The 13,664-nt window shown below is 40.5% G+C and overlaps 1 protein-coding gene across 6 annotated transcripts in view; it reads left to right on the top strand.

The window, feature by feature from the left end:
• kirrel3b (kirre like nephrin family adhesion molecule 3b) overlaps window positions 1-12,983 on the top strand; it is a 144,246-nt gene extending 131,263 nt beyond the window's left edge. For 2 of the 6 annotated variants that reach the window (XM_029447226.1, XM_029447222.1), the window contains 7 exons: window positions 2,698-2,798; window positions 5,817-6,027; window positions 7,277-7,384; window positions 7,918-8,001; window positions 8,251-8,366; window positions 9,067-9,153; window positions 12,522-12,983. In XM_029447226.1, coding sequence (XP_029303086.1) covers window positions 2,698-2,798; window positions 5,817-6,027; window positions 7,277-7,384; window positions 7,918-8,001; window positions 8,251-8,366; window positions 9,067-9,153; window positions 12,522-12,983 — 1,169 coding nt within the window. The remainder of the gene's footprint in view (window positions 1-2,697; window positions 2,799-5,816; window positions 6,028-7,276; window positions 7,385-7,917; window positions 8,002-8,250; window positions 8,367-9,066; window positions 9,154-12,521) is intronic. The other 4 variants (XM_029447225.1, XM_029447224.1, XM_029447228.1 and 1 more) reach the window with 4 other exon arrangements.
• Window positions 12,984-13,664: the final 681 nt, after the last annotated feature.

Below are 13,664 nucleotides of genomic sequence, written 5' to 3'. Positions count from 1 at the left end.
TATTGTTAAAATATAAACGAATAAGAGCTGACTCTTCAACATACACACATGATCCCCCACACTATAGATTTCTCCAGGAGGAGAACGTGGCCACCAGAGACCACAGCAGACATGTTTCTTCTGTTTCATTTGCCCTTTGTTATGTTCTCTTTCATCCCAAAAGAAAACAAGAGATATCAAAAGAGCGGCATGAGGTAGCGGGGGAAAATGTCAAGCTTTTGTTCAAGGCGGATGCCTCAGTTTTGGAAGGAAAAGTAAACCCTGGCCTTCTGACACCCACACTGATGTTGTGTAATCAGAATGCAATGTCCACTCCACAGTTAACACCTCCTCAAATGAATGAATGAGACATTGCGCCCAACATTTTTGATTACCTCCCCTGCCGCTTACATTGATGTTGTAGTGCCACCCACCTCGCCACGACCAACGTGTTTGTGCTCTGATCACAACATTATACTCACACACACGCACACACACACACACACACACACACACACACACACACACACACACACACAGTCTGAGACAGTGAGATAAAGCTATCTAATTATATTCCTCGTTTGCAGCTCTGATCCATAGAATAGATCCTCCGCATCCACTAGCACCAGCCTTTAGCAGCCTGCAATTGATCTTGCCGTGTGTTGACAGTCGTAGCTCACACGAGCCTCACGCTTACATTTCATCTCCAGTTAATACATGTACATAGAAATACACATACATGCTGTATAAATGCTGTCACTCCACGAAGCAGTGAAAGAAGTTGAACAGCTTTCAATACTTTTTTTTTCTTAAATTGTCTGCAGCATTGATTGTGCAGCAGTTGCAGCTTTCCCCCTAGTAGCATACCAAGACGCCATCTGGCAAAGTCTCATTAAAATGCTAATTCATTTTAATAAGAGACAGGTAATAAACTGCAATTATGTATCGTCAGAGAGATGGCAGAGAGCGGGAGTTTGAGGGAAGTTGGCGGAGAAGCGAGTTGTCTCACTAATCAAGAAGCTGCCTCACATGCCACCCCCTCAGACGCACATTCTAAACCTTAAGCATCAAGACATGCATAATATTTGATTTTAAAAGCTTTTTTTTATACCATTAAAGAAAGGATAAGATGAAAACATGTCTTTGTGTTCTTTTTGTGGGAAAATCTCTTTAGAAAGACAGATTTTAAATCTAAGAAACGAAGGTGGATGGGAGCGATTCTTTTTGGTTTGTTTATGTATTATTTCTAATGAATGATTTCCACAATGCATCTAGAGGGCACAGAAGACATTTCACCAGGAGAAACACCTAAATCATTCAGGATGTGGTGATCTTGTAATGTCAAAATGATTAAGGTCCAAATGGTTGAAGCTCGTGGGATTGATTTAGTCCGGCTGCGTCTGGTTGGGCGTCTGTTTTGTGAAAAGGTCTAAATTTAAAATCTGAGTGATGGGTGGAAGCAGAACGACTTCCATACAAACAGAATAAGACGCAAACTACAAGATCGGAACAATAAATAAAACAAGGTTTAACAAATATATTGTACCATCATGTAGTTTAAAGACAAGATTACAAAGCTGCCTTAATATTAATTATGCAATAATATTAAAAACATGCTTGGATCACACACACAATTCCTCCACATTGTTATTCTTTGTACTGTAATTGCATCTATTTAAATATAAAGCTAATGTAAATGTAGACTGTTCGCCTCTGCACTTTGCTTTTCTGGAATTTGTACTTGCGCTCTTCAAGACCAAAGGGAAAATACACTTGAGAGACAGAATTGGGTCATGTGTGACATCTTGTCTTCATATTAGTGCTGTCACCTGGTGTGAACAGCCTCCAGAGCAGATGGCGAGCAGGCCAGTCGTTTAGGCTGAGCTGCCCTTGTCTGGCGAGATCTTTAAGCCTCACCAAGGTTTAACACATGCTGGCTCCGAGTCCATACCTGCAGCTAATGTTGACTGAACTAACCCTGTTTGCACGCTATTTAATTCCAATAAAGAGTCCATTTAATCAATCATAAGAAAAGCAAACTTATTACTGGGAGAAACCTTCTTTTGGAGGTAGTGAGAGATGCATTTACAGTTACAATATGCTGCATAAACTCCAGTGGCTTGATGGATGTCCTCTTCTAAATGTGTTTGGGCTGTGTGTTTATAGAGAGCTGGGGCTTAATGTTTAGGTGTTTGTTGCCAACCTATTGGTTCAGGGGTCAAATCTGCTGCAAGCAAATTGATTGAGGTGATACACTGCGACAAGTGTGTTATCTCCCCCCACTATGGCATTTTTTCTCTTTCCATCTGTGTAGTGCTGATTACGCTCCGAAGAACTGCTGCAGCACTCTACAGCGACGTTTATCTCCATGGGAGAAATCAAGCCAGCCATAAATCAACAATGTGTTGATCCAGAATGAGGTGTAGGCCCCCCCCTCTCGTGACCTTCGTTCAGTCCTGCCGTGTCCTTGGGTAGATTGCACCGAGGGATGAGCCATGTTCATATCACGCTGAAATACAATCTTCCCTCACGAGTCCCAAATTGCTGAACACTTCAGGTGTTACCGCTTGGAACAGGAGAGCAATTAAGATATAATGTTCCATAGAAACGCGATTGAGCAGAATTGTCATATATCCTGAAACTGAAAATGAATTTAATTATTCATGTTTCAATTCCTGTAACTCATCTTCAAACGCTATTATGATTGTTCTGTTCCAGGCCCTCCGACGATCTCCAGTACACAGACGCAGCAAGCTTTACATGGAGAAAAAGGACAAATCAAATGTTTCATTCGGAGCACACCTCCTCCGGACCGCATAGTAAGTACACCCGGTCTCAACTTTGCCTGGTTGATACATGTTGCAACTATAATTATGAAAAGATATTTTATGGATCTATGCTACCTGCACAATGCATATTAGATAGAATAATGACCACGCGTTCATATCTGTGTCTGAAACATAATGCCTGAGTAAACTATTGATCTGTTAACTACACATGGGCAGTACACACGAGTACAATTAAGTATTTTATAGCATTAGCTCCATCATTTGTGAAAAGGTGGGCATGAAAATACAGTTTGAACCCCCAATTTCTCATTTGATGCACAATTATGCTCTGTTAGCACAGATACCATTAAGATTTATGGACCTTATATAAACAGCGTACTCTCTGAGCTCACATTGCGCTTATTATTAATGTGTGTGTGTGTGTGTGTGTGTGTGTGTGTGTGTGTGTGTGTGTGTGTGTGTGTGTGTGTGTGTGTGTGTGTGTGTGCGTGTTTGCATGTGGTTAATTGCCATACTTTGTCATCTAATGTGTGTTTTTATCATATTGATGTCCAGCATTAACTAGCAACATAATTAATATCAGGTTTATTGAGGGGGGTACTTGCACATGCCGGGGCTGCTGGCTCTTAAATGTTTATCCTGAATTGTAAACTATTTATTTAAGTAAGAGTCCAGCTTTAATATAAAAAGCAATAAAAACTGAATATTATGAGAATGAGGGAAAGGAAAGCTCTTTGTTAGTTATTTTGTATCCTGGAAGTCAATTAACAGCATTTAAACACACATCAAGGCAAAACTTGCACCAATGCAACGCTTGCATTTCACAACTCTATTTAGCCACCTGCCCATTAACACAAGCTAGAAGTAGAATGTGTTGTTTATCCTCTTGAGTACCAATTTGTCTTTCTCGCTCTTTATCCAGTATAATGATTTGCTTCGTTTGCTAGTTAAACCTCAGCAAACAAAAAAAAGCAGTCACTAAATGCGATGTGTCATCGCACTGCATAAATACATCCAGCACATGCAAATCTCTATTTCACGCCACTTCACCACCATGTCAGATCCATCACTCCCTTATAACTTTTATTCCCCGCACAAACTTGAAGCCCCCTCACTTTTTGGACATTTTGTTTTGCTATTAATTCAAAACACATTTATTCAAGACATTCTGTTTGACTTGCTGCACATCAGCTAGACACCAAATGTTATATACATAGATACATAGATAGATACATAGACATACATAGTGATTCCCAAGCAAATAATTCAGCTTCTTAAGAAATACTGAATTAATAATATAATACAAATTAAATGTTTTGTTATTTTTTTTTAATCTTGCCCTTTTTTTAAATGTACTATATTCAACAAGAGGCACAGTATCTATCGCCCTACCTTCTCATATCCCTCTAGCTCAAAGCAATCACTGCTCTACAAATGGTTGCTTGCAGTGTCCAAACAGCCAAATCCATAAAGCATAGTAATTCAGACACTGCGATGAGAAGAGATCTGCCTCCAGTACAAACAATTTGCAATTATCCTTTGAACATTAGCTCAGGCTAGAGATGCCAGAGTGATCTCAGTGAGCTGGCAGCGTGTCAAACAGAGATGAACAGCAGAAAATGGCCAGTTGACAAAACATTGTAACCATAACACAGTGTTTTTAGAATTCACAATAGAATATAACATTAGTGTATTTATTTCCCTCTGGTACGTCTCTGAATCACTTAGCTATTCACCAAACACAATCCGCTAATGTCAGCATATTGACCAGTAACTCACTCCTCCTGATTCCAGACATAATAACCCTTTATTATTGTAGAGTTCATCTTGTCATGGTCATTCTTTGTTTTCATGGATGTGTGAATCATTTAAGAACATAAAGGTCAAATCATATAATGATCGCAGTTTAGCACAATCCCATTATTTACCTTCCAATGGACTCAAACACCCTCTAAAAGGAGGATTCACCGATAAACACTGCACACACATACACTATGTGTGTTGGCTTGGTCAACTTTAACACTATACAGGTGCCTTGTTCCGTCACTGCAAAATATATGGCAATATATGGTAGTAAGCAAAAGATGCTTATGGTTTGGATACCACATTTTTTAAAATCTCATAAGGATTTATTACTGAGGATTGACCTGATTTATCATTTTTCCAAGAACCAGGAAGTTAGCTTTTGTAGCTCTCAGTTTCAAGGTTGACGACCAAATAAATGCGAAACTTCAGACCCGTCAGTATTTTAACGCTAGTGTCCTCATATCTAACAAACAGGAAGTAAAGTATACACATTGGCAAACAACATATCTTAACATTGGTGTTCCTCAAGGATCAATACTGGGCCCTATTTTGTTTAGCTTGTATGTTAATGACCTGCCAAATTATCAACATTCAAATGTATGCTGATGACGCAGTTATTTGATGTACATGCTAAAAACAAGCTGTAAACAAACGTACTGCAGCCATGACCCATGTATCTGATCATCTGTTTAACCAATTAATGTTTACACCTGAACATAAACAAAACTGTCTGCATGTTTTTCACACTCACAGAGAGTCTTTGAATAATTCTAGATTTCAATCTGTCATTTAAAAAGCATGTTTAAAAGGTGGACTGTACTATCAAATTCAATTTGGCTAACTGTAGGCATATAAAAGAACACCTGACAACAGAGGCAGCCAACCTGCTATGATCTTCTCCCACATAACATACTGTTTTACAAGCTGGTAACAAGCAAGCAAGACATCTCTGAAACCAGTCCCTTTACAAACAAAACCTGAAAACAAAAGTTAATCCTGAGGGGGGCACGAATGTCCCAACCAAATGTCATGGCATTCCATCCAGTAGTTGTTGAGATAATTCACCCCACACTGGAGGTGTAGGAAAAGGTCAAAGGATCGCCAATGCTTATGGATGTGCATGTCTGTCATGTAGAACATGGGATACAAACAATAAAGGGACACAGGCAAAACATTGCTCTACAGCGTCGTCGAAAACCTCACAAACTATGTACCACCTCTTCCCCTTCTGTCTTTTCTTAGGCCTGGTCGTGGAAAGAAACCGTGTTGGAGTCTGGAACGTCCGGCCGCTACACCGTGGAGACCGTCACCACAGAAGAAGGAGTTATCTCCACACTGACCATGAGTAATATTGTCCCGGCTGACTTTCAGACCATCTACAACTGCACCGCGTGGAACAGCTTTGGCTCGGACACCGAGATCATACGCCTTAAGGAACAAGGTGGGAGCCAAGGTTCGACAGGTTTCACCTTCCTCTTCTTCAAATCACACCACTGTGGTTTTAGTAATAGATGGTTGATGGTGACAAAGCTGTCGCGTTGTGTGTGCATCACTGTGTCTTTGAACTTGTGTGATCGATTTAGTGTGTTTGTGTGGGAATGTCATGAAGGTATGCATGCAGCATTTTAAAACAAATTGATGTACATGTACAAACAACACATTTTAGTTGTGTCCAAACACATTTATTTTATTAACTCATATGGTTACTTTGATGTACAAAAACATCGTTTGAGATTTTTTTTCAAATTCTATCAAACTAAATGTGTTCAAAATGACCATTTGACCGACTTGGAACTGCAACATGTTAATACAAAGTTACCCTGCGTGTCCTAAATTCTGAAACGTTTGATGTACAGTGAATTTGATGAGAAATTCCTGCCATATTAGTTTCCTGGTTTAACCGGAGAACCATTCTCTTAAAAATGAATATTTTCTATCTTCTAACCTTTTCCCCTCTGTGTTTTCTATCCATGTTTTGCAAATGATAAATTATAAGCTGCTTATATGAAAGTGACATTGATCAATGAAGACATTAAATAGGCTTTAATGATGTAGGATGAGCACTTGGTTGTTTTGCATTTGTTTAAAATGCGAGAAGGTCATAAACGTGGGCTGGTAACTCGGGTCATTAAAGTGTGCTTTAATGAGAACTTTTAATGTTGCAGCAGCATGTAGATGCGAGTGTAATCTCTTCCTATTTGCAAATGCACTATAACATCCTCGCAGAAACACACACACACACATGAATATGCTTAAACTAATGCACACAATCTTGCTGTCTACTCAATGAAAAGAAAAGCCTTTGGTGAAAGGCTTCTATTAGCTTAAATGAGTGTAAATGAAAAGTTATTGGACGGTAGGATAATGAGACAATATTAGTAGGACAATGTGTACCAGCACTGATAACAAAAGGTTTGATAATTGGTTTTCGTTTGAATTGCAGTACACAACATTTTTCTTCTGTCGCACTGTGCCTGTGTTTTTATTTCATACCTTGGGATAACGTATAGAATATCTTTCCTTACTTGCTGTTTGTTGCAGAGGCAGAACTAGTCCATGTGTTTGCCTGACTAAAAGTGGCCTCTTCATTATGACTATGTGCTGTTCTCTCTGTCATGTATGTAGTGAATTGAATGTACACGTGTGATGTTTGTGGTATGTTACGGTTAAAATAACATTTCCTTCCTCGCTTCTCTCCTCAGAATCTCTCCCAGTGGCGGTTATCATCGGCATTGCTGTGGGAGCTTTTGTGGCCCTCATTGTCCTCATGGGCACCATAGGAGCATTCTGTTGCACCCGCTCCCAGAGAAGTACGTCTCCTCTTCCCCTGTTATGTTCACTGAAGCATGCCAAGTACTGTATTGCCCCCCAAGTGCACTTGAAAAAAAGATGTCCATCTATTCAAATGCAGATTTTTTTTTTTTATCTGCTTGTAAGATTTAGTTGTCGGGAAAAGAAATACTTGAGTTTTTTTTTTTATATATATATATATATATATATATATAGGGCATCTAAAAAAAAAAAAAAAAAAGATTGCATTGCCAGCCGCTTTTCAAAACATTTAAGAAATTGCTGGAACATAATGTCACACTGAATGTTTTTTTTTTGATGGACATCTTTTTTTTGGTGCAGAGATAGGCAGATTGTTAATAAGGGCTCATTTCATGCAATCTCAGTCTGGCTGCATTCGCTTTTGAGGCTATTTACATCCTATGCGCTATGTTCACTGCCACCCACCCATGTACCAAGTGACTCAGGTTAGAGACAGTCAGCCACTGTCTCTATCCAAGAACCAATGTGTGCTACTGGTCCCTTCAGCATGTCTATTGTCTGTATACTACAGAGGAAGCGCACCTGGTTATGCCCTCACTGCCCGTCTCCATCTGTGCTCACCAGAGAGAACTTGCAAGCAAAATTAAGACAGAAAGTAAGACTTTGTTATATGACAGTATCATCAGCATTGTCCCAAACAGAATGAGCCACCGTGAAAGGCTGTGTGAGATTGCATATGTATGCAGAACAAATGATTAATAATGTTTTGTAATGTTTTTTTGGAGAAATATGGGAACATTCTGTAATACTGCAAACTGCACTTAGGGGAAATGATAATGTACAACAAGTACAGAACGATGTTCATCCAGCTTATTGAGATATACGTGCGATCTGTTTCTGGCAGATCTGAAAGGAGTCGTGTCGGCGAAAAACGACATCCGGGTGGAGATTGTACACAAAGATCACAATGCGGCACGAGAAAACGAAGAACACACCTCCATGAAACAACTGATGGTGAGTGTGAGTGTCACAAAATACTACTTTCCACAAATCTCAACATGTTTTTTATATTGTTGTCCTTTTTAAGCCGCCGGTAACAAAATATATACCCCATTTCTTTTTTATTATCAGTATTATTATCGCTATTTCCCATGGAATACAATATTTGTATGAGAAATGGAAGAACAGGAAGGCATTTCAATTGCATAAGTGCTGTAATCAAGGCAGAGGGTCTATATTTATCAATGTGATGCCACAAGTACAACAGACCCCAGTACATTGTAACTATGCAGATGCTGATGCATACTGGGTAATCCTACAGTGGGTGTACTTCTGTATGTACATGCCTTCTAGACACACAAAGAACTGTTTCCTCTTTGGAAGTGTCCCAGTGTTTTGGTTATCATGCAGCTTGCTCCAGGGCTTGGCTACTTGCAGTGTGAGCTTACTTACATTTTCTTTTCAAAAATACCTAATACGGTCGGTACTTGATGTCAGTACAGGGAGATGAGCTGAGCCGCCTCACGAATCTGTATTTTGTTAAGATAAATAAAAGATACGCACTGATACATTATTAATGCTCCGTGCATGGTGAAGGTGAGACAATATTTGACTGTTATTAAAAGAAGAACAGGTGATGAAAGTGAAATCTCAAAATGTCTTTAAGAGTTTCGGAGACTACACAGACTCTTTGTATATTCTTTTCTTGGTTTCCGCGCAGGTTGAACGCGGAGAGTTCCAGCAGGAGTCTGTTCTGAAGCAGCTGGAGGTATTACAAGAGGAAGAGAAGGAGTATCAGCACATTAAGGTACGACGGCAGCGTACCCACAAGGTGGGGAGAGGGGGAGCGCCTTTAGGGTAGAGGTCTCTAACTCTGCGACCAAAATATCAGAAAAACATTCATTCCTCTCGTGCTACACTTGATTTTTCAAGGATAAATCCAGAGGCAAATTGAGTCTGATAGATGTCTGGTTTTTATTAATTAGTCTCTCATCAAAGGTGGTTGGAGAAATCAGGGGCTGGTTGGCCCTTAAGCTGTTATTTAAGTTAGTGTTATGTATACCATATAGATCGGACTGGAATGTTTTGAAGACATAGAGGACTAGTAGTGGTTTTCATTAGGTACATGGATTTTGCTCTCAGCAGTGTTTCTAACCCGTATGAGTGGTTGTATTCAATACTCAGCTTAGAATCTACTTGATCTTTTTTCAAAATCGTTTCAACGTGTTCTTTGAAGCACCTCCTGTTCCCGTTATTGTTGCTATCTGTCAAATTAAAACCAGTAGGATCTGCAGATGAACTTCTGAACTTCAGTCTGTTAAATACAGTCTTTATCTCGCCCTCGAAAAAATCTCCACTTTGTTTCAACTTTAATAACGTTGCATACGACTGTGTTCGGTCCCAGTGTTCTAATTTCACTGTTAGATACTCAAATGTAATGAATTAATTACTCAGTTCCTTTCTTTTTTTATATACTTTTTCTCAGCTCACTCAGTTTTTTCCTATATATCGTATATATCAGAAGACATCACATGTATTTTCTTTCTTTTTAATTTCGTTTAGAAACATCTACAATTCTATTAAGTCACAAAATATCACAAAAACACGCCATTGTAGTTCATTTGAGGGTAAACTCTCTGAGTGGCAACATATAAGTTACTAACCTGAAGAAATCCAATAAGAGGCTCATCATGTTTTCTAAATCAGGACCAGTACCGGGCCGTGGATCATTTGGTACCGGGCCGCACAGAAAGAATAAAACCTTTGGGTGCACGGTATTTTATTTTGAAAAATGACCACTGATGAAAGTGGTCATTTTTCAAAATAAAATACCGTCTCCGTCGCAGTTTTTTTCATGCACCTATAAACCCACAAATAACAACAATTGGTAAAAAACAAACGTCGTTGGAGAGCTTCTCTGAACCAATGATGAGATGTAATAATAATATACATAAAATGCATAATATATAGAATAATTACATTTACATATGTATGAAATTCAATGATATGTTTTGCACTTCATTGTGGATTTTGTAAATTGTCTTGCATGAAACTGGTCCGTGGTGCTCTAAATCAGCTACAGTATGCCACTAAAGTTCTTATTTCCATCACATCCACTATATTATGCAGTGCAAAGTATAAGTACACAAAGTGTGAGTCACTTCCGACCCCTCAGGTTGCAGGTAACGAGAAACAATATGCTACATTCAGAATCTTGATCTATTAGTTTGAACCCCACGCACTCCACTCTTTGATCAATCACATCCACTCCATGTGTTCGTCCCTTGATATCAATAATCCTGCTCCATAAAACCTTTGGAGCCTTTCCGCAGGCTGTGCGGCACTGTGGTCAGATCCAACCAAATGTGACTTATTCAGTGAAGCCAGAATTCAATTAATGTAATTAAACTGACTGCAGTGCTATGTATAGCTCTCCATTTACATGGCAATGAAAGGATCAGTCTGTGCAGACAGGGTGCTTCGCTTTCAGTTCTCCCATTGCACATGAAAACACTTAAGCACTTGTAACTCTTGCAATAAAAGATCCACATGCTATATGGCAGATTGTACATTGGTGTTTAAAGCCCCCTTTCCCCTGATAGGTTGACTGAAAGACACGCTGTCTTCTGTGTGTGCATTGTTCTACTGTTGTAAAGCAACCTATAATACTACAGTCACTGTTGTCTACTACAGGTTTCATTCTAATTAGTCAATTATTCAGTGTTTGCAGCTGTTACACAACTATACACTAATGTGTTATTCTTCCTTCAGGAGTAGAATAATAACGTGTTTTTTTCTAATCGTATCACTGAGAAAGAAATACACTTTCTCTTTCACTCTTTACTGCATATAATAAATAGTCACAGGGGCATATTATATCGTGCATTAACCAAAAGCTGAATTTCATTTAATCAGAAATACAGAACATTTCTCTCCACATCTTGTCCTTATGCAAGAGAAATTCTCAATATGTATGTTTATATTACTGTTAAAGTTATTCACCAATATGCGGTGAAAGCAGTTACTCTCCCTGAAGAAAAAAATAAAATAAAAACCCTCAGTGCTTTTCATGTAAAAGCATCAGTAAATCAAGCACAGCGCATTATCTCAGCAGGTGTTTATTCCTCCTACAAATTCTTGGATTCTTGGCAGCAAGACTGTAGATGTATTCTCACACTACGGTTTATATTTAACAAACATGATTCCACTGTTCTGACCCTATACGAGGGGACATGCTGTAGGTGATGTCCGCACAGACTCTGCAGTATACCTGAGCTCATCAGTGCCACAGAAAACACATTCTGACCTCTTCCTTCTTTACCCAAACAAATGTTGGCATCGTCTCCCTGGAGTGTGCTTCTGTTGTGTTTACCTGCTTACCCGCTCCCTCTGGGGCCGGATTTATTTTTGATCCTAGTCAATGACAGCGTGCATTAGGCGAGAGAAGAGTGTGGGGGGGGGGGGGGACGACTGAACAAGAGACGAAGGCCTGACGGAAACAATCTCCCCGTCTGCTGTCTGATAATGACAAGCATAACGACAATCCTCTCAGGTTGTCTCTCTCATTTCCCCATTCTGAGCATTCTTCCTTTGGGATTTGCCACCATGCTCACTATGCTTGACATTTGTATACATTCACAGGAGGACATGAAAACACACACACAGTCTCATGGCCTAACTGGACCCTTAGCAACAGCACAATGCCTGCAGCCGAGCAGACAAACAAGTGGCACAGCTGTAGCCTCAGAAGCCATTTCAGTGCAAACATGAAATCGCAGACACTACAATCCGTTTTGGTCCAATTAAAGCCGGTATGTGAGTGAACTTTGCAGTTACATGTTGGATGTCAAACTATGAATCATCAAGTCCCGCTTAATTAGCGGGAAACATGATTTTAAGGTTAGCATGGGGGCTGACTAAATCCTTTTTCTCTCATGATGCACACGGCAGCCTGCTTATTTATTCAGAAATTTGAAAGGTAATTACTGCCAGCTTGACCTTAGCTTCTGTTGAGCTTTGAGTCGATTGCACGTAAATGCATATAAACAAGGGCATTGTTCCCCCCCCCCCCCCCCCCCCCGTTCTCATCTCATTTGCTGCTATTGATTTTTTTTACATAATTATACCGTTTATAATCATGATAATAAGAATCCTTATTTCCTGTGTTTTCAATAGGATCCTACAAATGGCTACTACAGTGTCAATACCTTTAAAGAGCACCACACGCCTACCATGGCTGGGAATCAGTCCACCGAGGTGAGGAACCCCACCAACACAGGTACCCTGGGAAAGCAGCGGGTACCAACGGGCATGTCCTTCACCAACATCTACTCTACTCTGGGAGCAGGTCCCAACCGCCTCTATGACTACAGCCAGCGCTTCGTGCTGGGCATGGGCAGCAGCTCCATCGAGCTGTGCGAGCGGGAGTTCCAGCGCGGCTCGCTCAGCGACTCCAGCTCTTTTATCGACACGCAGTGCGACAGCAGCGTCAGCAGCTACAGTAAGCCGGACGGCTACGTGCAGTTCGACAAAGACAGCAAGGCATCAGCCTCCTCCTCCTCCCACTATTCCCAGTCCTCCTCACAGAACTCAGACCTCACCCGGCCGCTCCAGAAGCGCATGCAGACCCACGTCTGACCACCAGGGGGGGGGGGGGGGGGGGGGGGGGGAGCGTTTGAACGGGGTGTAACAAGCAGCCGGGATTGTAAAACTGTAAAACAGAGTCAGCTCTCAGGAGCCCCTAAAGTAACAATGTCACTGTTACCTCTGGACGCTTGGAGACGCAGGGGCTGGTTGGCTTGTTCAGACTTCTCAATGTCCCAAAAAGTGGATCAAGAAGCCTTATATTTCCCTCATGCTTAACTCATCAACCACCTCCTTTTCGAACCCAATCAGAATCTTGCCACAGAGAGGTTATTTGCCAACACAAGTTATGTTTTTGTTTTTTAATTTGGACATTCATTGCCAGGTTTCTGCAGTGTAAGTGTTAGCAGAGGGCAGGAATACGACGCAGGCTTTGTGTGACAATCAGCTCCTTTGGCGAAGACCATTTTTGCCTTTTTGAAAATTGTCATTCAGAAAAACAGAGATTGTTGTTGCGAGTGTTGAAGCGCTCCTCACAACCTTCACGATGATGAGTGCGAGCCAATGTCCTGCTGCTCTCTTGTAGTTTGAAGCACACAAAAAGAATGTGCATGTGGTTTTTAGTTGTTAAAGCAATAACTTGTTCCTCTCCCCACCTTGCGTTCAAACACTGTACGTTAAGCTCGGCTCGTTGAAACTCGTCTCCTGTGTAGGAGGAAAACAACACTTTCTCTG

Source organism: Cottoperca gobio, chromosome 13 (genome assembly GCF_900634415.1).
Source record: "Cottoperca gobio chromosome 13, fCotGob3.1, whole genome shotgun sequence".
Classification (NCBI taxonomy): domain Eukaryota; kingdom Metazoa; phylum Chordata; class Actinopteri; order Perciformes; family Bovichtidae; genus Cottoperca; species Cottoperca gobio.
This window is presented reverse-complemented; position numbering and strand designations above follow the sequence as displayed.